This window comes from Eulemur rufifrons, chromosome 19 (genome assembly GCF_041146395.1).
Source record: "Eulemur rufifrons isolate Redbay chromosome 19, OSU_ERuf_1, whole genome shotgun sequence".
NCBI classification, from domain to species: domain Eukaryota; kingdom Metazoa; phylum Chordata; class Mammalia; order Primates; family Lemuridae; genus Eulemur; species Eulemur rufifrons.
Genome location: NC_091001.1, coordinates 90,977,338 through 91,004,503, shown reverse-complemented (window position 1 = coordinate 91,004,503; position 27,166 = coordinate 90,977,338). Strand labels below are relative to the sequence as shown.

The 27,166-nt window shown below is 36.6% G+C and overlaps 1 protein-coding gene across 1 annotated transcript in view; it reads left to right on the top strand.

The window, feature by feature from the left end:
* Nucleotides 1-27,166, top strand: part of TTC27 (tetratricopeptide repeat domain 27) — a 146,187-nt gene that overhangs the window by 12,344 nt on the left and 106,677 nt on the right. Inside the window, exons 5-8 of the mRNA XM_069494121.1 lie at nt 1,198-1,300; nt 18,006-18,170; nt 20,149-20,282; nt 25,336-25,448. Coding sequence (XP_069350222.1) covers nt 1,198-1,300; nt 18,006-18,170; nt 20,149-20,282; nt 25,336-25,448 — 515 coding nt within the window. The remainder of the gene's footprint in view (nt 1-1,197; nt 1,301-18,005; nt 18,171-20,148; nt 20,283-25,335; nt 25,449-27,166) is intronic.

Here is a 27,166-nt window from a genome sequence, read left to right as displayed (position 1 = left end):
ATAAAAAAAGGAAAATTCTTATACCTTCACGTAATGTAATTCAAATAACATGCTTAAAATTAATGTAGATGATTTGTTACATGATCATATTTGATACTATAATGAGCCTATGAAAAATACCTATTATAACTTGTACACATACATACACATACACAATGCACATACATAGAGGAAGGTCTGGAAGAATATAAACCTTTGTCATGGATTTTTCTGGGGTAGGAAGATGGCACTGGGGCAGTGGAAGAAAGATTTACACTCTTCACTGTAGATAGTTCTATATTGGCTTGTTGTCTCTTGTTTTTATTCTTTTTCTTCTTTTTTTTAAAATAAGGATATTGATCAAGTAAGAAAAAGCATCATAGAATGAAAGAAAAAACTACTGTATGCTCAGTCTGTACATTAGTCAAGACAATATATAAAATGCAGTATCTACCCTCAGAAATACATGATCCAGGAGGAGTTATGCACTTGAAAACAAGTGCTATTCATGTGGTGCCAACTCCTAGGAACAGTGTAGAGGTTCAGAGAAGTGAGAGATCAATGTGTGCCACACTAGGAGGAGAGAACTTTAAGGAAGAAGTTTCACAAAGGTGTGGAAGGGATCACCCCAGTTTTGGGGACTATCTGAATCTTACTATGCAGATTGTGCAAAATACATTACTTTGAGAAATACAGAGATGAGTAAGACATGATTTCTTATCTTATTGGATGGGTGACAGACAGCACTGAAACCTAGGGATGCATACACAAATATAGTGGAATGGGTTTGTAAAGGGAAGTGCGAATAATGTGCTGCAAGTTCAGGCAAAGGGAAAATTACCCCCACAAGGGGTTCGTGTACTTGAATTATGGTGGCTGTAGAGAGCCCCTGCAGAGCAGGATGATTGCAGCATACATTTTAAAAGAAGAAACGGTAAGTTTGAAATGGCATCAGGAAGCCCAAGTGGCAAAAAAAAAAAAAAAAAAAAAAATACAGGCTTTGAGAGAATGGAGGTGAGGTGTTCATTCTATGGAAGACATAAAAGTGGATTTTGGTCTTATTAGTAAAAACAGCAGTGGATGGGTAAGCTTATTGAGGACTAAATTTAATTTCATGATTGTAAAAAAAAAGATTCTAGGAATTAATCTCAATTAATGTAAAAAAAAAGTTTTCCAAAGTGTTCTGTTATTTTAGCTTACATGGTGCTTTTTTCCTAGAGCTTACCATGGTGGACTTTGAGATACGCGAATATTCACCAGCAATTGCTTGAGGAACGCTCACCTCAGCTTTTTGCTCTTGCTGAAAACTGTATTGATGAAGGTATGTAGCAGATTTTTGATATGGGCTTGTAGCTCCACTCTAATTTCTTGGCTGAGACATTTCTTTTTAGTTTATTTTTTGACAGATAGTAATGACTTTTTGTTTGAAGTTGTTTCTTTTGGTTTTTCCTGGGGATGTAGAATATCACAAATTATTTGGGTATCAGATCATAGAGTTTCTTTTGAGTTTTAAAAAAGGCAAACACCTTCATATATATTACCTACTTAAAATGGGTGATTTGCTCTGTGTAGGTCACCTTGATTTTATCACAGATTGTTTAAAGGTATTTTAATATTTTCTGTGTTCTTTAAGAAGCCTCATTGGAAACAAACATAAACTCTCTATATTGTTATTATTATTTTTTAGAAAAGTCCTTAACTAACTTGAGTGAGAGTAAATTATGCTAAATTGCACACAAAATAGGATATTATTTATCCTATATCCTATTGAGTGTGTTAAGAAAGCCTTCATTTTTTTAACATTTCATAGAAAATACATTTTGCTGAGGATGACAATGGGTAGGGAGGCTGTTTTACATTATTTTTTTTTGTAATATATAATGTGCATACAGAAAAGTATATAAAACATAAATTAAAAATTTGCCAAATAATTATAAACCAAACACCCATGTAAATGCCGCCTGCTACCTTTGTTGGAGATACTCCTCATGTATCGCAGGGAAACACTTTGAAAAAGGGGAGACTCCCTGACACTTGATTTTCAGTATCCCTGGGCTCTTGGAACAACTTCTCTTGGCAAAAGTTGTCAAAACAAAAACAAATTCTCTTGTGGTGAAGGAATACATAAACACAAGTGAACTTGGCCCTGATAATGAGTTTCTGAGTTACAGAGATGGGATTTGACTTTAGTTGTGTCTGATTCCAAAGCCCATACTCCTTTCACGTTCCAAGAGTATGGAAGAGAGAGAGAGAGAGAGAGAGAGAGAAAGTGGTGGGGGGGGCGGGAGTGGTGGTTAGCATCATTCTATGTGGAGAGGCAGTGATCTGTACTTGGTGGAGGTAGCACATTCATGAGGGCATAAAATAACGCTCATGTGTGCATGTGTGATTGCAAGAAGCTCTTGTACCTTTCTGGGGTCTGTTTCCTTCAAGGGTTTATCTATATAGTAAGAAGCTAGGCCAGAATATGGTGGTGAGGACTCTAGCTTATACAGTAATAAATATGACTAAGCTAAGTTGAAACTAATTTCTGAATTTTTATTTTATTCTGGGATAGGAATACATAAGCATATGCTAATCTTAGATAAAATGAACATACATATGTAATTCAAAAAGAAAAAGTAAGGAAAGTATTATCAGTCAATATAGTAATGATTCATTTATGTTGTTTGTTCCAGGACTTAGTTTATATTCTTTCAAGATTTTAGATAATATAAGGCTATGGCACAAGCAAGGGCATGTTAGACCACCTGAACTTAATTAAACATTGTAAATCATCCCTTGGTATCTATGGGGGATTGGTTTCAGGACCCCTCATACCTCTACTCCACTCATCCCTCTGCCCCTGCAAATAACAAAATTTTACATAGAATGGTGTAGCATTTGTGTATAACCTATGTACATCCTACCATATATATCAAATAATCTTTAGATTACCTATAATATCTAATACAATGTAAATAGTTGTTAAATTGTATTGTTTGTATTATTTTTTTTTTTTTTTTGATTGGAGTCTTGCTCTGGCACCTGGGCTAGAGTGCCATGGCATCAGCCTAACTCATAGTAACCTCAAACTCTTGGGCTCAAGTGATTCTCCTGCCTCAGCCTCCCGAGTAGCTGGGATTACAGGTGCATGCCACCATGCCTGGCTAATTTTTCTATTTTTAGTAGAGATGGGGTCTTGCTCTTGCTCTTGCTCAGGCTGATCTTGAACTCCTGAGCTCAAGTGATCCTCCCGCCTTGGCCTCCCAGAGTGCTAGGATTACAGGCGTGAGCCACTGCGCCCAGCCATGTATTGTTACTTTTAAATTATTTTTATCTCTTGAATATTTTCGATCCATGATTGACTGAATCTGTGGATGCGGAGCCTGTGGTTATGGAGGGCCAACTGTATGTTAGAAAAACATTTATTCTGTCCTGGGACTTATACCTTACTTGAGATAGCAGGTTAGTCATTTTATTAAATGGAAGGAGTTTGCTTTTCTATCCAGTGATATTTCTTAAGTAACAACTGAAAAGCAGTTTATCTTTTTCCTGCAAAAAGTGTTGGATTTAATGCTTTTGGATTGCAAAAGACTTATGAGCAAATTTAACCTACCCGAACCACGTATGTTTTCACTAAGGCACTGAGCACTCTAGGTTGTCAGCTCCTTGAAGGCTGAGTTATTTTACTTATTTCTGTTTAGCATAGTGCCTAGAAAATAGTAAATATTTAGTACATATTTGTTGAAAATAACATGTAACATTTATTGAGCCCTTACTATTTGCAATTTTTAGGGGAGAAATTGTAGAAGTCCCTATAAGGAAGTAGTGTTGGTGTCTGGGAATATTTGCCCTCCATCTTAATAGCAATTTTTATCTGAGTTAACGTCTTTTTTTTTTTTTTTTTTTGAGACAGAGTCTCACTCTGTTGCCCGGGCTAGAGTGAGTGCTGTGGCGTCAGCCTAGCTCACAGCAACCTCAAACTCCTGGGCTCAAGCGATCCTCCTGCCTCAGCCTCCCGAGTAGCTGGGACTACAGGCATGCGCCACTATGCCCGGCTAATTTTTTTCTATATATATTTTTAGCTGTCCATATAATTTCTTTCTATTTTTTTAGTAGAGATGGGGTCTCGCTCTTGCTCAGGCTGGTCTCGAACTCCTGAGCTCAAACGATCCGCCCACCTCGGCCTCCCAGAGTGCTAGGATTACAGGCGTGAGCCACCGCGCCCGGCCTGAGTTAACTTCTGAACAAGGGTTTTTCAAAAGTGATATATTGCAGAAGTTATGAGAAAGTTGATCCTATACAGGTTTTATATGAGACTTTGAATCTTCTCATAATATTGTTGCTTAGGTGTAGAGTTTTCTTCAAAATGAAATATGATGTGGGACTTGGAGAAAATTAAGACCTGCTGCTCCATTTAGCAGACACATTGTTGTCCCCTTTCTACTTTTAGTAAAATGAAAACTGTGTAGACTAAATCTTACCCCATTCATGCCATCACATACTTTTGAAATGAAGTGAAATATACACTGTAAACCAATTTTGTGCAACAGAGAAGGAATAGTGGGGATAAGCTTCTAGTTCATGAAATTAGGTAAAGTTTTCAAATCCAGGGATGAGTTGCATGGCATTGATAGTGATGTGAAGCAGTGTTGATTTTACCAGAGGACAATGAAAGCATTTGGAAGAAGATGGCATCAGGATTCAGCCACTATTTCATTTTACAAAAGGGTAGTTACATTATGCTTCATAGGATATTATACAATTAATTACCTATGCTTCATTATACTTTTATGGAAAATTGATAAATGAACAAAAAGCAAGATATCATTGGGAGGTTTGTTTATTTGTTTTCAGGAAATCAAGTTTGATGCAATTACTATAGGGAAAATACATTCTTCTTTTTATTTCATATTATCCCATATTATATAAATCTGCATTTATGGCTACATCTTTACCACATCTTAGTGATTAGTCTTCATAATGATGGCCCTTAATCATTAAGAAGAAAAAAATACATATCTTTTTAAAAGGCAGGAGCCATACAGTATGTGTTAGAGAAAATTCTATTCTAAGAGTTAAAATTATGTTCCAAAACAGAAAAAGTTAACTAAGATATCTGGAAAATATGACTCTGAGTGACTCATTTCCCAAGTGGTCTCTGTTCTTTTCTGCAGTGTATTTCAGCGTATCATTTGCTTTGCCTTGGGACTAAGTATTTTTTTATGTTGCTGTTCTAGGCTAATCAATGACATTTTTCATTTTATCTAGTCATAAATTGGTCCATTTTGGCTCTGTCTAAATAGGTCTGCAGATAGTATTAAACTATAACATTTCATGAACAATTTTATTTTTAAAATGTTTTGTTCTGGGATTTGACCCAAATTTTGACCAGTCAGTTGTAACTGAAATACTGTTCAATGTCCAGAGAAGGATATTATATTTGAAATGTTGCCCTTGAAAAAATCATCAAAAAGTTGGCAAGATGTTTTTCATTCCGTGAAATATAAGCAAAGGGTTTTGTGAACAATTGTGATCTTTAGATTTTTGTCCAGGAATGTTACATCAGTATAATGTTGTGGAATGGAGCCTATCAGAATGTCAGCATAACTTTGCTAGGCAGATCACATCTATGAAATGAGTAGGTCAGAATCTTGAAAAATATGTCCCTCAGCATGATCTAAGACATTCTTTTGGATGCCACACTAAATGACGCCATGATTCTCTAAAGACTACTTCAGGGCACACAACAATTTATTGTGGTATCTGATACTGAAAACATGTTGCATGTAGTGCACGAGATGTAATATTGCAGTCTAGCTATATGAAGATGAGTTTATGAAATCACTGAAAGAAAACAGATTACAATGCTTTGTCATTGAGTTCTGCTGTGACATCTATAGGCAGCTCTGTGACTCTGGGGTTAGGTTGTTTCTACATCAGAAGAATTGTTCAAAACATTAATTTCTTGGTGACTGATGTATACATTGACTTTTTTTCCCATAAATTTGATACTTTGGAATGAATGTTATTAAGTGGACTAAATATCATTATCTATAATTATAATGATCCATAGGGATTTCATTTTAACATAGCATTAAAATATTTTCACAAGAAGGCATTTTAAACATACTGGTTGACATTTTGATCCAGAGCTCAAGAATATCCATTTCCATGGAGAATCTACTGACTTATTAAAATAATATAGATATGTCTGTTGAGTCAACATATTCCTCTTTTTATTTAAACCTTCAGTCATCCAAAGCTCAAAAAGTTGTGTTTGTAGCTGACTCATTGTTTTTCATCATTCTACATTTCTAGCTAGTTCTTAAATCTTATCAGTTCTTCCCTAAGGGTTACATATCTATCCCTTTTTTTCCACTTCTACAACTGTTATCCTAGTCGAAATCTTTAGTTTGGAAAGGCCCTTTAGAGATTGTCTTGTCAAGTTAACTCATTTTACAAAGGATTGAGACTCAGAGAAGTTTCCAAAGAACCAGTACTATAATCTGGAGTTTCTGACTCAAAATCCTGTTCACTTTTCTTTCCATTACTTTCTCCAAGCTGGTCAGTAGAGCAGAATTCTAGTAACTAATAATGATAACGCAGCTAACATTTCTATAGTGTGTACTCCCTATCAAATGCTGTTTGAAGTCTTTAAATATATTAACTAGCTTATTCCTCCCAACTCTGTGAGGTGAAACTGAAGATAATATAGTAGTGCATACAGTGTGCTTTTTTAAAAACAGCTTTTTTAAAAGTTTAACCTACAACAGACCTCATATTTATAGTGTACAATTGATAACATTTTACATATGTGTCCACCTGTGAAATAATCATAATCAAGACAATTAACAGGACATAGCATCTTAAAATCTGGCTTTTAGTTCCTACTCTTGTTACTGATTCCCTGTGTGACCTTGAGCAGCTCATTTCACTTCCAAATCAACGTTTCCTTCCTTGTAAAATGATCTTTGAATTCTTTCCAGGTGTAAACTAATGCACTGTTTTGTAGTCTAACTTCTCACTCATCCTGATACTAGCTTCTTAGAACCTTGCGTCTAAAAAAGTTATCTCCTTTTTTCTTGGACACTTTCAGAGATTACTTTGAGAAGAAGCTCATTCCGTTGTTAGGATTCATAATTGCTACAAAGTGCTTCTTTTTATTAATTAAAAAAGTCTTTTATTCTGTCACAACCATTCTTTCTACTAACTAGAGCTACGCTGCCCAATATAGTAGCCACTGGCCACATATGGCTATTTAAACTTAAATAAGTAAAATAAATGAAATCATTAAAAAAATTCAGTCCTCAGTTTCAGCAGCCACATTTCAAATGCTTGGAAGCCGCATGTGGCTAATGGCTGTCATTTTGGACAGTGCATCTATCGACTACTCAACATCATCAGGGAGAGTTGTATTGGATAGTACTGCTGTTGGGCAGTAGGGAATGACAAGATAGGTCTGCCCTTCTGTCTGTGTGGCCAGCCCCCCAGTTACTTACGGTTACTGTCATCACTTTATGTCTGAAGGTTACACCTCACATGTAGGCTCTTTCTTGGCTTTTGTTCCTTCTCCCTGTACATCAGTACTGGATTTATTTTTCTATTAATAAATACCAATTTCATGATGTCTTTTTTTAATAAGGAAAATCTTTAGTCTCACTTTTATGTTTGGCCTTCTGTCTCCTGCTTAAGTTCATATTTAATTTAAAAAAACATTTTTTAATGCTTTCAGTGTTCCATACACTGTGCTAAGTGTTGTGAATATCAGTGAACTCAGTGAGATAGGGGCCAAAATACAGGTAGGAAAAACAGAGCGTAAAGAGTAAGGAATGAAGGAGAAAATGTGATTGGTCAGAACCTGAGAGGTCAGAGAAGGCTTCACAAAATGTCTGAGTCTTTCACTGAATCATGAAGAATTGTAGGAATTTTTTTAGGTAGAGAAGTTGGAAAGGGCATGTAATATGCACAAAGAGAGTCACGTAGACTTGGAACATCTTTGTACGGTTGGGAATTCCAGTAGTTTGGAATGGCTGGAGCAGAGTGTGAGGGGATGTGTGTCAGGTGATGAGGTTGAACAGGTGAACAGGTAAGTAGGAGCTAGATCACTAGGACGTTGGATTTCCGTCTTATTGGTGATAGCCATCAAAGGATTTTTGAAGGGCCGGGCGCGGTGGCTCACGCCTGTAATCCTAGCACTCTGGGAGGCCGAGGTGGGCGGATCGTTTGAGCTCTGGAGTTCGAGACCAGCCTGAGCAAGAGCGAGACCCCATCTCTACTAAAAATAGAAAGAAATTATATGGACAGCTAAAAATATATATAGAAAAAAATTAGCCGGGCATGGTGGTGCATGCCTGTAGTCCCAGCTACTCGGGAGGCTGAGACAGGAGGATCCCTTGAGCTCAGGAGTTTGAGGTTGCTGTGAGCTAGGCTGACGCCACGGCACTCACTCTAGCCTGGGCAACAGAGTGAGACTCTGTCTCAAAAAAAAAAAAAAAAAAAAGGATTTTTGAATATTTGCTGACTCCGAGGATATTTTTTGAGCACCAACTATGGTAGGTGCTAGGTGTACAGCAGTGGATGAGACACATGTGGACCCCTCGATTTAGAGTTTCAATGTAAGGTTTTGGCCAAATTCTACCCACCTTTGAAGGCTCTACCCTTCTGACAAGGTTTATTTAACTGTCCAGGTCTTATGGATTTGCCCCTTTGATACTTACGGTCAATAGCAGACAATTTAGAATCAAATTATCTTTGTATTGAATGATTGCGTGTCTTCTCTTCCAAGCTGCCTAGCTCTTCCTCCCCTCACCTCATTTTTAGGAGAGAGCAGGACTTAAACCTTGCAGTAGGATCTAGCACAATTCTAAGAATATGTAATAACTCATCAGATAGTGATTAAAAGTTATAGGATGGAAGAGAGGGAAATAGTTGGAAAGAGAGAGAGGCAGGAGAAGGATGGAAAAATCAGCGGGAGCAGCAATGGGAAATGAAGCTTGAGAAGTATAGAGGTTGGGGGAAGAGGATTTTTGAGGGGAAATGAGTTGGAGTTGGCAGGCACTTTCCTGTTTAGACAGGATTGGCTGCGTGCCTCCCAGGTTTTAATGGCTTGTGAAGGATACCCTTCAACCAATTACTGAGGATTTTATAAAGCCTCCATTTGATTGGCATTTTACTTAGGCAACCCAGGTTGCTTTTGGCCCTGAAAGTGCAGTCTTTCCATTAATCTTAATTACCTACTTAGTGATTTCATAATTGAGTCATTTCATTTACTTTTTTTCCCCCTAGAATTCTTTTGTAAGAAAGGGCTCATCCTCATCAGGACTAAAAGGCAAACTGTGTTCTTAATTATTTTTCTTTAATTGCCAGTAGTTGGGGATCTTTTTTTTTTTTTTTAATAATTTGAAACACTCACAATCTTCTAGAAAAGTTGCAATAACAGTACAAAGAACTTTGTCCCCTCGAACTATTTAAGAATAATTGGTGACATGACACACCATCACCCATGCATACTTTAGTGTGTTTTTCCTACAAAGGCATTTTCCTATACAACCATAATACGACCATCAAAAGCAGGAAATTAACATTGATTCATTACTAATATTGAATTACAACCTTTCCGGATTTGTCCCCAAAATATCCTTGATAGCAAAATGATCCAGATCATAATTGTATTCAGTCGTCATATCCCTTTAGTCTCTTTCAATCACAGAAGTCGTGCTGTGTTATTCTCACTGCATCCTATCAGATGGCACACAACTTCGCTTTATTCCATTATCAGTGATGTTAACTGCAGTCACTTGATTAATGTGGTGTCTGTCAGTCTTCTTTACTATACAGTTACCCATTTTTTCTTTATAATTCATGTTTTGTGATGATGTACTTAGAGGCCAATCATAAGAGTATCCTATTCCTCACCAAACTTTGAATTTATTCACTTACGTATTGATATTAGTATGGACTCATGGATTCCTGACTTAGTCAATGGATTATAGTCTGTTACTACCACTCTTCTGATGCTCAGGTTATTCCAGATTGTCCTGGGAGCTTGTTCAAACTGGCTGGTATGTCCTCTTGACATGTTTTTGAAAACTACTTTTTTATTGAGACAGAGTCTTGCTCTGTCACCCTGGCTAGAGTGCGGTGGCATCATCATAGCTCACAGCAACCTCAAACTCCTGGGCTCAAGCAATCCTCCTGCCTCAGCCTCCTGCCTCCTGAGTAGCTGGGACTATAGGTGCACACAACCACACTTGGCTAATTTTTCTGCTTTTTGTAGAGATGGGGTCTCACTCTTGCTTAGGTTGGTCTCGAACTCTTGACTTCAAGTCAACTCCCAACCTCAAGTGATCCTCTCACCTTGGCCTCCCAGAGTGCTAGGATTACAGGCATGAGCCACCGTGCCTGGCCTGTATTTGAACACGTCGTTATTTTCTGACACAAGAAGACGTTTTAGCCTCATATTGCATTTCCTTGTTCTAGCCCTGGAATCAGTAATTTCTCCAGTGAGTTCTGGTTCCTTTTAAATCCTTTCAACAGACATAGCTAGAAAGTGTATCTATATGTATACAGACATACATACATATACATGCACCTCTATATCTATTTCTGTGTTTATATATTAAAAACCATGAATTTACACCATTATCTCCAATTCCAGCCAACATCACAGGGTTTATTCTAGTCTTCCCTATTCCATATATTTTTTTCCTATTCCATGTTTATAACTTCCTTCTCTGACAATGAGAAGGCTCTAGCCTCAGCCACATAGCCACCCACCTGGCCTTGGCCTCACAGACTACACAGCCTAGCCCCTGACTTGGCTCTGCTGAACACACCATTGGGACCCCAGCCAGTGTATTTGTCTAGTCTCTGGCTGATCCTCAGCCCCAGCAGACTCTCTGGTTGCACCCTGGACTTCACAGCATATTGAGTGAGTCTCTGGTGAAGGCACCAGTCTCGGTTTTGGCAAATGCATAGCTGGTGTCTCCAACATGGGTAAACATTCCAACTGAGACCCTGTTTGAGACTTCATTTCTGTCAAACATGCTCGTTGAATTCCCAGCCAAGACCAGGCCCCAGTAAACATGCCTGTCAAGTCCTTGACCCTGACCAAGGAGCTCCAATTAACATTTAACCTTGTGTCGTGTTTATATCCTCAATTGATATTTGTATTCTCTTCTTAAGCTAAAGATCTTGTTACTAACAATATAAGCATAATTACTTAATTTGCTCATATATATATATATATAAAAAATATAAAATTTCAAAGCAATACCAACACTACTATTAGCAATAAGACCACTGAATCAGGTTCAAGGTTTCTTTGTAGCTCTATTTCCCCTTGGAATATATTACATTAAGGATGTATGTGCACTGAGTCAAAATGTTCAAAGTACATTTGAAATAGGGTTATTTTAAATTTTGATTTCAAGTTTTAGTGATTACCTTTTTTTCTTTTTTTATTTATTTTTATTATTCAAATATGTAAACCAATTATCTGATTCTAGAATCACAGCTGTATGTCAAGGTCTATTTAGAGAGGTCTCCCTTCCATCTGTTTCCTTTCTACCCTTTTCTTACTCTTCCCCTTTCTTAGTTATTGGTTTTATGAAGGTATATTCTTCTAGCGTTTTTTTTGCTCTTTAGTATTCTCTCTTCCATTTTCTTCTCAAAATGTAATATGCTATATGTACCATTTGGCACTTTGCTTTATTTACTTAATATATGCTAAAGCTCATTACTTTTTATGGCCACATACTATTGTAATATGTGAATGTTTTATAATTTATTCACCTGATCTTCTATTGATAACCGTGAGACCTTTAGAGTGTTCCAGTCTTTTCCTTGTTGAGCCTAAGAAATATTGATTTATAGAAATGCCCCCTATATTTTTAGAGACAGAAATGATTTCAGGAGTTTTGCAAGGCTTTGCCCTGAAGGAAAATGTGAACGTGTTAGTTCACGTATCAAAAGCTGCCTCACCTCAGGAGGGCGTCTCAATGGTCAGTAGCAGCTGCTTTCCAAGGTGACGCTGCAGTCTCAGGCCTGTGGTTCTCACATGCTTTGAAAGGCAAAGCAGGTTTTGCATGGAGCCACGGGATGGGGAGCTGATCAATAAAGACAGGCCACCGAGATGGGAGCTGATAGAAAAAACATGCCACCGAGCCCAGACAGACCCATGCGGTTAAAGTAATTAGCATAAGGGACAGGTCTTAAATCTCTGTTCTAATGCACAATAACCAGAGCCATGATGTCCCTGTTTTTTGCTAAAGTGATAGCTTTATCTTAAAACTTAGAAGTTTGCCTTAAAAAGGTTTTGTAACCATTTGTTCACATAGAGTTAATTAAGGGATCTGTAGAAGCTTTTTGGAAGACTGGACCTAAACTGAACTGCCCATTATTATGTAAATCCTGTTACCCCTGGCTACCGAAACACTGTACTTATAAATACCTGTGTAAAACTTCAGTCACTGTTGCACACCTGACGGGAAAGACGTGTAATCCTCCGAGTACCCTCCTTATCCATCTTCATAAATCTGTTCTTTATAAAGTATATTTTTGCCTCTGTGTATTATTTTTATTTCTATTTCCTACTATTTTTTCATCCTTTGCGATGACCCCTGCCTGAGGGACCCGAATTTTTGCTGGGAGTGTAGCTAACTCAATGCATTTCCTGCCACATTTTGATGCTAGAAGGTAGGCTTTAAAAGTCGGCTGATGTGAACAGGATCCCCTGATTTTCTTACGTAGTAAAAGCTTCTGTTCCTCATCTCATTTGCACTCTTACCTTGCCCTACCCTTTGGTATCATCTGCAGGGCTAGTTCTGCCCATTCCTTCATGTCACCTTGTGCTGCCAAATGAGGTTGGGTCAGATCCCACCCCCCAGCCCCCCAAACAAGTTGCAAGAACACATCATTTTCAGAGCTTTTTGGATCTCAGTATTGCAGATGAGGGAATCTGGACCTATAGTAGAATCAGATAAGCAGCCTCTTGTATGTAGATGATGGGTTAGTCTTGACAGATAGCTAACTTTGTAACCTTTGATGCTAGAAAGAAAGGCTTATGCAAACCATATAGGCTGTATAACCTGAGAGAGGGTGTCATTTATCTGAGGGTCTAAAGAAAGGTCATGGTGCCTGGAGCAGAGAGAGGACTGTGTGGGGCACAGAGGTCCAGAAAGGTGCAGGACAGGATAAGCCAGGCTTAGGAATTTTCTAAGAGCAATCTCTTAAGAGCAATGGGAATCAGTTAAGGGAGTTAGCTAGGGTGGACTCAGTCCATTTTGTTGATGATTATGCCATATATTTCAGTTGTTTCTGAGTTTTTATAGTAGCTGCTCAATCACCATGTATTAATTGAAGAAATTATACAGTTCTTTACTTAAAAAGTCATTTTTTTTGATAGTTTGTTTAGTACTAGATCTCAATGAGGTGTCACTGTGACCCTAGTTATATTCTAATCAAGAGTTATCAGGTGTCACTTTTCTTCATTTTGCAGGTTTTGATATATTTCAACCTATCTCCATATCTACTGTCACTTCTGCATCCGTGTCTCTCTACAGGCATTATCTGAAGACATTTCTTTGTTTTTCTTTATGCTTGTCTAATGAACATCCATGAGCTTCAGCTTCTCATGAGAGTTTTGTCACTCAGATGACTGCATTGGTTTTGGGGAAACACCTATTCTCTATCTTTTCATTGCTCTTTATTCTTCAGAGTTTTATATGTCTTCATCGGTAGGTTAATTACATTGGAAAGTTTTTCTGCTGAAGCAGATACTTCTAGCAGCTTTTAATTTTTACTCTAAATCAGAAGCCCTAAAAATAGTTAAAAGCCTCAATCCTCCTTAAAACTTGTTCTTAAAGAGACTCAGCCTTCCTACTTTCCAAACTTCAAAAATTTTTTTGTGTGTGTGTGGTTTTTTTTTTGGAAGTTTGAAACTACAATGTTAATGTGGTTTTTGGCTCTTTTCCTTTATGCTTTTGGGCAGTGTTTTCTCATTATTCTTTTTACTTAGGGGAGGTAAAACTCAAAAGTTATGTTTTTGTATGCTAAAAGTTGCGTAAAATAATTTAGCAGTTGCTCCACTAGAATGAGCATATTTTGGTGATAAACTGTTTCTGTTTGCTTAGAGATGTCATTTTACCCTCCTCGAATCATTGGCTAAAAAATTCTAGGCAGCACCATGAAGACACTGTTCTGTTTTTTTGGTTTCCATTGTTGGTGTTGAGAAATCAGTTGTTGGTCGTGTTGTTCTTCTTTTATGAGTAGTCCTACCTTTTTTTTTTTTCCTATTCTTAAGATCTTTTTGTATTTGTGGTTCTTTACTTTGACTATGTTCAGACAAGATACGGATTTCTTTTTACTTATCTTGCTAGAGATTTAATGGGCTTTCTGACTTTGAGATTTAGTATCTTTCCACATTTCTGGAAAATTCTTAGCCATTATCTCTTCAGATATTGTCTCTTGTCTCCTTCTACATCTTTAAACATGTTAGATCTTCTCATCTGCATGTTCAATGTCTTTAATTCTTTTATTTTCTCTCTGTTTGTTTCCCTATATTACATCCCACAGAACTTCATTTGGATCTGTCTTCTATTAATAGTTCTCTGATATGTCCCTTTAGTTTTTAATTTTAATTTAAGAAAAAATTTCTAGACTTTTTTGGGCTTCCTTTCCAGTTTATCTGGTTGATTTCTATAGTTGCTTGTTCATATTTTCTAGCTTTTTATTTCTTAAAACCTATTAAACATTTTATATACTGTGTTTGGTAATTTCAGCTTCTGAAGTCTTTGAGAGTCTGTTTCTGCCTTTTGTTTCTGCTGACTTTCAGGTATTAGGACCTTAGTTTCTATGTCTTGTGGGAGTTTGTTTTGTTTTGTTTTGTTTTGCTGTGAGCTCATGTTCCTTGGAATTTTATCTGTGGGAATTCTTTGAATCCTAACTGAAGTTGCATTCCTTCAGAAGAGAATTTGTCTTTATTTCTGCTGCATCTCTGGGGACCTAAATTTTTGGCTTGCGGTTTTTTGGACTACATAGCTACCCTGAATTCAGTCTACAGATCTGTGTGAAGGCTGGCTTATGGTTATGAATTCTTGGGATAAATTTTTTTCCCCTTCACCCACTGCCACTTTCCTTGCTACCTCTTTTGTGTGGCAGACTTACCTCTATTTTAACCTTAAGTTGAAGATATAATTCTTTGGGTCACAACTGTAAATATGGATCTGCTAGATAGACTACTTTGGGTGGGTCCAGGCCTCATCTGTAGTCTGTGGTGCTCCTTGCAGCCATCAAAAGGGAATCCTGGCTGGGCACGGTGGCTCAGGCCTGTAATCCTAGCACTGTGGGTGGCCAAGGTGGGAGGATGACTTGAAGTCAGGAGTTTGAAACCAGCCTGAGCAAGAGCGAGAACCCATCTCTACTAAAAATAGAAAAAATTAGCTGACGTGTTGGCACACACCTGTAGTCCCAGTTACTCAGGAGGCTGAGGTAGGAGGATCACTTGAGCCCAGGAGTTTGAGGTTGCTGTGAGCTGTGATGATACCGCTACACCCTAGCCAGGGTGACAGAGTGAGACTCTGTCTCAAAAAAAAATTAAAAAATGGAATGCTAAGGTCCCTAGGGTTTGGTGGATAGCTTCAGGGAAGAATATGGCTTCACTGCATGCTTACTTCCTTGGGTTGCAGTTTTCACTTAGTTTCTGTTCTCCGAAGATTCCTTTTTTTTGTTCCCAGCACAACCATTTACATATACAGTCATGTGTGGCATAAGACTTTTTGGTCAAAGATGGACCACATATGTGATTATAATGGAACCGGAAGTGTGCAGTAGGCCCTGTACCATCTAGGTGTGTGTAAGTAGTATACTCTGTGATGTTCTCACAGCAATAAAATCGCCTAATGACACATTTCTCAGAACATGTCCCTGTTTTTAAGTAATCCATGACTGTATTAAAGTTTCAAAATTCAGCTTATTAGATGCTGCTAAAATTTAAAGAGTAAGCTAGTTCTTAAAAAAAATCAGAATCTATTCCTCTACTTTATCTAACATTTGATCTCAAACACATAAGATACTGAGAGAAAACACAGAAGTACAAATGAAAGCCGGTTTATGCTGATAATATATACAGATATATACATATATAGAGATAGCAAGGTATGTAGGTAGATAGGAGGGAAGATAGATACATACAGCCAACTTTGGGCATTTCTGTGACTTATTTATGTGGTATTAGGATGGTTTAAATTTGATAGTCTTCCCTAGATGTATGGCCTTTCTGTGATATTTGGGAGAGAATTTTTAAAAACCTTGGCCAACCCTCACATACCATAATTTCTGCATCCAGAAGTTTTTGGGAAGATTACTTTACTGTTACTGACAGCCAGGGCAAATTGTGTCACTTTCAAATTGTGCTAAGTTTATAGAAGGTTATTATATTTCCAAGAGCAATGGCTAGACACTCAGGAATGCCGGGCAGACAAAAGGAAAGAAAGCTAAGGAAAGGAAGCCCTTACTAAGCGCATTGGGTATCATCAGATCTAGCTTTTCTTGAGTTTGGTTTGCATGGATGAAGTCTACTGAAGGATTTTCACAGCAAGAAGTTCATGTTAGGATGCCTGTGTGCCTTTTGAGGTGAGACACGTACATCTTGACTTGTTCCCTTTATTCGAGTTCAGAGAATTTTTTCAATGGGCTATAGAAAAACACTAGCTTTCTTTTTTAGACCCATTTTAATTTCAGTTCACATTAAGACTAAGGGGTCTGTTTCTTAGCTACAGGTGTTTGTGCCAGACTGCTAGGTGAGAAAGTAGATTAGGCTTTTCCAGCATCACTTCTGCACCTTCATTGTTCCCCTGCCAGCTCCCCCTTCTCACTTTTCCCCACAGGCTTGAATTCAAGTCCTGGCTTTGCCACCTAACAACTGAAGTGACTAGTTGGTCAGCTGTCTGAACTCAATTTTCTAATGAATTAAATGGAGCTAATGCCAGCCTCAAAGACATGACTGTGAGAATTAACTAACACAACATGTAAAATACTCATTGCTAGGCAGAGTAGACATTCAGTAAATATAACTTCTCTTTCATCTTGAATGATGGAAAAATTGTCTTCAGTCTTTGGACTTTGGAAGTGCATTTTCCATTCATTCATTATGCATTCATTCTTGTGGACTGCTCTGTGAAATGCTGACAAACCCATTATTGGAAACATTTGTAAGGAATAGTTTTTCAAGGATACTGTAGGAGGGAATTCTGTTTGAGAGGATCAGTTGGATGAGGTGACCTGTTAGATAGCCTTGTAACTTGCTGTATGTCAACTAGCTCCTTTATTATTCATAACTAATTTTGGCAGACATTTTATTTCAGATGCTATGTTACTAGGTTATTATCCTCACATCTTTTCCTCTCAGGGATTTAGAGAAATAAATTAGAATCGGACTGCCAAGCCAATAATCGTTCCTTCTCTATTTGATACTTAACGTCATCTTAGATATACATGGATGTATATCTGTTTCCCCTTTTATTTTAAGGGAGAAATTCTGTATTTTCTATGAAGGAAACTGTAAGCTGATTCCTCTTCATCAGGTTTTCTATATTGTTTAGGTCTTTCTTTTTTCTTTATCTTACCTGTTTAATAGTCAATGTTAATTTCTTAAATGTGTATGTTTCACATAGTAACATGTTTAATTCTTATAGATTCACTTGGTATTTTGTATCAACACCTTATGTTGCCTTTTTTTATAGTGTTAGATAAGCACTCTAAGAAAGAGCATGTTATGAATCGTATCTTCTAGGACTGTATGGAATAAAGGTGGTGATGTATATAATGTCCTTAGCTTCATTTTGGGGTAGGTATGTAAATACTCAGAAAATGCTAACTGGTAACTGTTATTATGTTTGTATTCCTTGTGTTCTACATTTAAAATTCTCAAAGAGTAGAGAACTATATAATGTATGCTTTACACATTATGGACTCAACATTTTACTCATTAATATATTTTTATTCTCATCATAGTTTTAAATGTTTCCTCTTTTGTCTTACAGTGATGAAACTAGAAAATCTGTTTGTAGGTGATTCAGGTCGATATTTGGCTATTCAATTCCACCTGGAATGTGCATATATTTTTTTATATTATTATGAGTATCAGAAAGCAAAGGATCAGTTCAGTATTGCTAAAGACATTGGCAAATTACAAGTTGATTTGACAGGTAAGACCTTTTACCTTTTTGTGGATAACTGATTTTTTTTTATGATAAAACTCATATGTACATTAGCAGTTTGTATTGTATGAGAGTATTTGATTGTCTAAATCCTATTCTTTGATTTACAAAAATGGATTTTAAAGATTTTATTTAAAGATTTACAGTTTTAGAACAAATTTGAAATTACATATTTTCTTTATTCTTAGAGATTCCCATTTATTGTTCTAATCTAGTTAGATACATGTTAGTAATAGACAATGGCCAGGCTGTACACAAGTGAACTTTGACCATGTGGTTCTGGATGTGGACCTCCGTAGGCCTCTCTAGGGTCCGCAGTTTAGCTTGGCGTCTTTGCATTGCCCTTTCTTATAAGCACCCACCTATTGCTTCCCTCCTCCCTTCCTTTGTATTCCCTATTAGCTGAAATTTTTGACTGTTTTGTTTACTTGATAACTTTCTTCAGTGCTTTAGAGCACTGTCTGGCAGATAGTAGGCACTCGATAAATATTTGTTGAATGAATGAACAAATTAGAGAATTTCTCCTAAAGACCTCTGTTTCTTTTGAATACCAAATAAGAAGCATTGTTTTTTTTTTTATGAATTGTTTTGTCCCTAATGTCTCACAATATAATTGGTATTCAGTATTGAATAAATTAATGGAAGTCAGACATCATCAGTTGATCACACCGTTTGTACCTGTTGAACCTCGCTGAGCATTCTAGGATATAACTACCTGTGAATGTTGAAATGATCGAACCTATTTGTTTGCCCAAGGTTAGGTCCAGATTATCTCTAATGGCTATGCTTAGCCCCCAGATTCTGTGCTTCCTGAGCTACTCCTATCAATAAAGTCAGATATATTATGAGTTACATATATGACTTTGTGGACTGGTCTGGGATCTTAGCCACCTTTTATTACATTGTTTGGGAAAAATTATTTAATATCTAGCTTATAGCTTTTGGAACAATGGCTGTGTATAATTTGGAGTCGTATCTCTATTTGAAAATGTAGTTATATATAATATAACTTGTGAGGTTAGTTTCAGAGATTGTGTTTTTACATATTTTGGTCCTAGCAGACTTTTTTGGAACTATTTAAAAATATTAATGGCACAGTATTCTGTATATTCAGCTTTAACTGAATTTACTACCTAGTTCTTTATATTTTGTTTTCCAAGTTAGAGGTGAAGAATTTAAAAATACAAATGTGGTGCTCACAAATATAAAATGAGAATCAGATTATTATTTTTTTCCACTCAGCTGTAGCCTTACTATAAAAAAGTAAGCCGTGCTACTCCATTTCAATGGCTATCTTTAGCATAACATGTTTAAAAGGTTGATGTATAACTTAGAGCCAGACTCATCACAGGATAAAATCCAGACTTCTTAGACTGGTTTTTGTAATCAAGGGTCTTTGTAATCTGACCCTTTCCAGAGAATGGATATTGGAATTTTTGCTTCTCTTAAAGTGGTCTGAAAGCAGCTATTCTGCAGCAAGTTACTTCAGAGACATAATGAAAAAATTTTGGTGTTACATGAAGCCAAATAGTTTAACAGACTGGGATTTAGGACCTGATAACCCTGGATTTTAGCTCTGGCTCTGCCACTGAGAAGTCCTGTGATCTTGAATAAGTGACAATATCTCAGAACCTCTGTTTTTTCATCTGTTTTATAGAGATAATAATAGTTCTTCTACCTATAACACTAAATGAGTTACTGTTTTTTGAGGAGGGTGGTGGTTTGATGCAGAAGTTAAGTATGTGGAATCTAGTGGCAGAAATCCTGGGTTTGAGTCTTGGCACCATAGCTTGATTATTGGCTTTGTAATTTTATAAATCATTTAAAACCTGAGGCTAGGCCTTTTATTATGTGAAATGGAGAAAACACCTTGTAAACTCTAAAGCACTCTGAAAATATTACTCTTCATGATTATTCAGTAGATCTGATTGACAAATTAATAAATATAATTTTATTGTTTTTTCAGGTGCTTTGGGAAAAAGGACACGATTCCAGGAAAATTATGTGGCACAACTGATTCTAGATGTAAGAAGGGAAGGGGATGTCCTTTCACATTGTGAATTCAGTCCAGCTCCCACTCCTCTGGAACATTTAACCAAAGTAAGTAGGATTATAAGTTATTTAATTCAGTTAATAGCTGAGTCTAACTGTTTCAATAGGTGAGTACCATAGAAACACTAAATAGGGTGGAGAGAGACTTCATTTTGTCCTTTCTTGAGCCTTTTCCAGGTGGCTGGGGCAGGGAAGAATACAGTATTTAAGCCTTTTTTAAATTTACCCTTAAGTAGAGAAAATGGTGTTTTTCTTCTAGAATTTAATAAATATGAATTTATAATATAGTCACTTATGTATTACCCGCCTTGAAGAAATACCAAAGACAGACTGAGTAGAGACCAGTTTTTCTAGCTGTTAACCATATTTGTCTCCTTATGTTTGGGTATTTTTGAACATTCAGAGACTTGAAATTTCTTGGGTTTCTTCTAAATGTATAAAGTTTTATCAGAATTCCTTTTCACCAGTTTTATGATTTGCCTTTTGTTACTGTGTCATTATTGTGTTGGTTGCTGCCTTAGTAGGTTGTTTTTTTTTTTTTTTTTGATGCATCTAATGAATTCTCTTCTAGTAGCTTGAATTTATGACTCTTGGTCAGTTTACCTACTCACAGGTCTCTCCAGCTGCTTCCATGGAGGCCATTAGCATTTATGTGTGCATTTTCCTATCCCAGAGACCACAAACCTACATTTTTTACTGTCCTTTGGTTGATTTTACAGTCCTTAAAGCCCATGTGTTGCTACTCTTCATTCCAGAGCCTGCAAGCAAATTTATCTTGGGTACACTGCACACTAAAATTCTGTACTGAGAATCATGCCAAGGGGCGGGGCTGGGGCTGGGTAAGAGAGTGGCAGCAGTTGTTAGTCCCAAGGAAGGCTTTTGCTAGATACTGCCTGTCTCCTGGGATCGCCCCAAGTACTCTGTTGTTTGCTTTTGTGACAACTTCAGTGAGGAATAGTTCTTGATTTTAAGCAGAGAATGAAGGAAGGAAGGGAGAAATGTAGAAACGCAGGGATGAGACTACACAAGGTGCCTCCTGTACTACCTGAGGGACATAGAGCCATGCCGGAATGAGGACTCGTACTGCTGGGCCTGGTGCTGGGCGGGAGCTGTGCCGATATCTGCCTCCACCCTTCACTTCCTCCTTATATGAACTGGGTCTTTCTCCTTAAGTTTTTGGATGTCACCTCAGTCCCTTTCTAAGTCTTAGATTAACTGTCAGAAGCCTGATTTTTAGGCCATAACACAGCATCTATGAAAAGAGATTTAATTCTGAAATCCAGCATTTTATTCAGTAATGCATTATTTTTTGTTGTTTTTTTATGTGGAGTTCTCCTATAGAAAATTGTCTCCTATGGTGATAAATAGAATGTGATGACTATTATGAGGAATGTATAAAAATTATGTACAACTTAATACAGAACTTAAAAATTTATGAAAGACCTGTGGTGAAAGTGGATGGCCACCAGGGTGTGCTGTACGCCTGCCAGGCCTACCTTTTTAGGGGTACTCCTTCAGGGAGGAATTTTTGCAGTGGAGACTGAGGAGCTGCCTAAAATTTTATGTTTCTCCCACTCAGCATTTGCAGTACTGTTTCCTGGAAACCTTGTAGAGAGGCCGCGCACAGTGGCTCATGCCTATAATCCAAGCTCTTTGGGAGGCTGATATGAGAGGACTGCTTGAAGCCAGAAGTTCAATACCAGCCTGAGCAAGAGCGAGACTCCGTCTCTACAAAAAATAGAAAAAGTAGCAGAACATGGTGGCACGTGTCTGTAGTCCCAGCTACTTGGAAGCCTGAGGCAGGAGAATGGCTTGAGCCCAGGAGTTTGAGGTTCCAGTGGGCTATGATGACGCCACTGCTCTCTAGGCCCCAGCAACAGAGTGAAATCCTGTCTTAAGAAAAAAAAAAACAAAAACCTTGTAGAGAAAAGCTGGGCCTACAGTTAGGGTCAGTTTGAGGACAGATAAGGAAAGCTGTTCCTTTGGTCTGTGATTTGGGCAGATTAACTGCTTATCCTCATTTCCAAAGCTTGAGCTTGTAGCCATAGATAATTTCCAGCCTTCTGAAATTATAAGTCTCTGCAGAGCTTCATTTGGCTCCTAAAGTCTCTCTTGTTTTAGCTATACTTTTGTTGAATTAGAAAAAAAATTTTAATCAAGTTTATTGAGGAATAACTTACATAAAATGCACCTATTTTCAATTATAGTTTGTTGAGTTTTAACAAATAGACCTATATAGCCAACACTATAATGAAAATATAGAAGCATTTCCTTCATACTCCTTTGTAGTCAGTCACTTTCCTTCCCACTGATCTGCTTTCTGTCACCGATTAGACCTGTCTTTTCTAGAATTTCAAGTAAATGGAATCATATAGTGTGTACTTTTTGGGTCTGGCTTCTTTCACTTAGCATAATGTTTTCGAGATTCATCCATGTTGTAATAACAAGTTAGCTCCTGTTTATTGCTGAGTAGTATTTTGTTGTATGGATAAACCACAATATGTTTTGTCAACTGAACTGTTGGTGACATTTGCATTGTTTCTAGCAGCTATTATCAGTATATCTGCCTGGAACGTTTGTGTTTAAGTCTTTGTGTGAACACAAATTTTTAATTCTCTTGGGTAAATACCTAGGAATGGAATGGCTGGTTTGTCTGTTAAGTATATTTTTAACTTTATGGGAAACTACCAAACTGTTTTTCAAAGTGGTCATGCTGTTTTACATCCTTATCATCAATGTATGAGTGTGCAAGTTGCTCTACATCCTTGCCAATATTTGGTATTGTCAGTCTTTTTAATTTTTGCCATTCTAGCAAGTGTCTGTATAATGTTATCTCATTGTGGTTTTGCTGGTTTTTGGTGATTCATTTTAAAAAATATCACTTTGGCTGAGCATGGTGGCCCATGCCTGTAGTCCCAGCTACTTGTGAGACTGAGGTGGGAAAATCACTTGAGCCCAGGAGTTTGTGGCTGCAGTGAGCTGGGATCGTGCCACTGCACTCCAGCCTAGGCAGCAAAGCAAGACCCTGTCTCAAAAAAAAAAAACCAAAAAACAAAAACCACTTTTATTGAGGTATAACGTAAAACATATAACATGTTTATAACATAAAAATTGACCCATTTTAATTGTACAGTTTAATGAGATTTGACAAATATATGTACCTAACCATTATAGTCAAGAAGTGTTCCCTTACCACCAGAGAGTTCCATCCTGCGCCTTTGTAGCTAATCCCTCAACCCTCTGGCTCTAAACAACTATTGGTCTGCTTTCTGTAACCACAGATATTTGTCTTTTCTAGAATTTTGCTTGAATGGAATCATACATACTCCTTTGTATCTAGCTTCTTTTTCAGCATGATGTTTTTGAGATTTATCTATATGGTTGCATATGTCAGTAGTTCCTTTTTAATGCTGAATAGAATTCCATTGGCTGGCTATAGCATAATGTTTTAAATCAATTTATCTGTTGACAGACATTTGGGTTGTTTCCAGTTTTTGGCTATACAGATAAAACTGCTATGAACTTGTCTTTGTGTGGACATATGTTTTCATTTCTCTTGGGTGACTACTTAGGAGTGGAATTGATGGCTCATGTGGTAAATGTATGTTTATTATAAGAAGCTGGCAAACTGTTTTCTGTGGTTGTGCCGTTTTTACATTTCCATCAGTAATGTATAAAAGTTCTAATTGTTCCAGATCCTTGCCCGCATTTAATATTGTTAATCTTTTTAACTGTAGCCATTCTAATGTGTGTGTGTACTAGTAGTTCATTCGGATTTTAATAGTATTTCTCTGTTGACTACTACTGTCAGGGATTTTTGTATGTGCTCATTGGCTATTCATGTATCTTCTTTTATGAAGTGTGTGTACAGTCTTTTTCCCAGTTTTTATTTGGGTTGTTTGTCTTATTATTGAATTCTAAGAGTTCTGCATATTCTGAATACAAGTCCCTTTTCAGAAATGTGTTTTGTGAGTATATTCTTTGAATCTGTAGCTTAGCTTTTTGTTTTCTTACCAATGTTTTCAAAGAGCAGAAGTTTTTAATTTGATAAAGTCAATTTATTAAGTTTTTCTCTTATGATTTATGTTTTTTGTAGCCTAAGGACTGTCTGCCTACCTCAAGGTTGCAAAAATTTTGCCCTATGATTTCTTCTAGAAGTATTTTTAGTTTTAGCACCTACATTAAGGTCTATGATCAATTTTGATTTAATTTTTGTATATGGTATGAGAGGAGGGTAGACGGTCATTTTTTTCCCGAAATGGATATCCAGTTGTTCCAACATCATTTATTGAAAAGACTTTACTTATTGAATCACCTAGGTACCTTTGTTGAAAAATCAATCAACCATATATGCATGGGGCTTAAATTTGGGATCGCATTCTCTTCCATCCATTTATGTGTCTATAATCCAGAACTACACTGTACTTTGGCTTTATGGTAATTCTTGAAATCAAGTACTCTTAAGTCCTCAGATTTTATTCTTTTTCAAGTTGTTTTGGCTATTCTAGAATCTTTGCATTTCCAAATAAATTTTAGAATCAGCCTGTCAGTTTGGTATTTCTATTATTAATAATGAGTTATTTATAACCTATTTCATAGCTCATCACACCTATACTGCTGAGACACAGAGTTGGGGAGTTGATGTTTTAGATTAGAATTTAGAAGCAAAGTAGGAAGATCTGTTTTTAAATCCTCATGCTGCCACATACATTGAATGTGACCGTGGATCACCTTCTTTAAGTCTCTGATTCTTTGTTTCTGAATCTATAAATGGGAATAGAGGTGCCTATTGCCTATGATTACTGTGAGATGAATAAGAAAATATATGCAAAATTATCTGTAGAAAGGCTCAATCAATGATAGCTATTGTTCCCCATTATTGTTCCTGTCAGTGCATTCTTGAGGTTTAAGTAGCGCATCTTTACAAGGTAAGCTGTCGCCAGATATGTGTTTCACAGGAAACAGGCTATTGTACCTGTTACATAATCTTAAAAGGTAAGTTAACTTTATCCCTCCAGCAATTTATTAATATTACATGCCATTCAGTTGAATGAATCAAATTTAATTTTTGATCTAAATATTTTCTTTTGTATTCTACCAGAATCTTGAGCTCAATGATGATACTGTTCTGAATGAGATAAAGTTAGCAGATTGTGAACAGTTTCGGATACCTGACCTATGTGCTGAAGAGCTTGCTGTTATCCTTGGAATCTGGTAAGTTAATGACTGACTTGGCTGCTTTGAACATCTTGCATGTTGGCTCTCTTGTGTTTGGGGAAATTTTTATTCAAGGAGGTCCCAAGAGTTCTGGATGAATAGGGAGTTTTATAGTGCTTATGAAGATTGAAATGGAATACTTGGGAAACCAATTAAAGGGTTAGAGATTAAGAATCTCCTATGAGTTGCTATACTTACTCTTCTCTTTCCTTTATAAACAAAATTTCTTCAGTGAGCCTTAACTAGGAAAAGCACAAAGAACTTTTGAGAATAAGTTTTCAACATGATGTCCCTGAAAACTTTAGTGTGTGTTTCCAACAAGTAATGTTATTTTTGTCCATAGCCACAATATAGATATTAAAATCAGAAAATTAACATTCATACTTTACTATCATTTAATTTTCAGACCCCTTTCAAATTTTGCCAGTTGTCCCCATAATCTCCTTTAGAACAAAAGATCCTGTGGTACATTTAGTTGTCATATCTCTTTAGTCTTTGTCAGTCTGGAATAATTCCTCATTTTTGCTTGACTTTCGTGATCTTGACACTCGAAATTTACAAGTTAGTTATTTTGTAGACTTCCTCTCAATTTGAGTTTGTCTGACTTTTTTTTCTTAATGATTAGATTCACCTTATGCATTATTAGCAGGGGGATATCAGAGAAGTGAAATTTTGTCATTCTCAGTGCATCCTAGGAGATAGAGCATGATTTTGATTTGTACTACTGGTGAAGTTAACTTTCATCACATGATCAAAGTGGTGTTTGCTATGCTTCTCCAATGTAAAGTTATTCTTTTTTATGTTTGTATTATATTTAATATGTTGTAGGAAGGTACTCACAGATTATATAAATATCACATTTGTCATCAAGAGAATTAGTAATGCTCAAAGTAGAATCTCTCACAAAGTTACAATGTTGATACCAGTTAAATTAGTAATAGTCAATTTACGAAAAAGTGTTTGAAAAAAAATTGTTCTTTTAACTCAGTAGTATTCACCGCATAGCATTTTACTTCCTATATACTAACAATAGGTTTTCATTTACATAAAAGTTGAATTCAGTTCTACAGCCCCCTTTTATTTGTTTAAAAGGGATCGCACATATAGAGTTCTGTTTCTAAATCCAAAGTGATCTTCCTATTACATTATTTGATCTCAGTGACAGAATTCACGCTTACTGTAGAAAAATTACTTGTTCAATTTATAATACATTTCTTATATTAATAATACGAATAGCAACCATTTATGAGCAATACTATGTGCTGGCATTATACCAAGTACTTTCACATTAACCCACATTAAAAATCTAACACCCCTTGGGGTTGTTATTTTCCTCATTTTTTTTCAGATGAGAAAATAGTGTTCAAATGGCTAAATGACTTGTCCGGAATTACAAAGTAGCAATTAGGATTTGAGTCCAGGTTTTATTGACTTCGAATTCTGGGTTCTTCTTTATGCTATTTTTAAAAATGTTATTTTGGCAATTTCATAATTGTCAACTCATCAGGAAAGCTGTAGCAAATAAATGTATTCCTCAGCCATTCTGTGAATTGAACTTAATTTCTATTGAGTTAAACATCATAATTGAGAGAGACTAAAAGCCAAGAAAAAGCTTGTCTTCAAATATCATTTTTCCCCTTAAGTAAGATTTTGGTGGAATTTCAATATATAGAACAGATAAAAGTGATGAATGGATTTCACAGCCTGCTTAAATC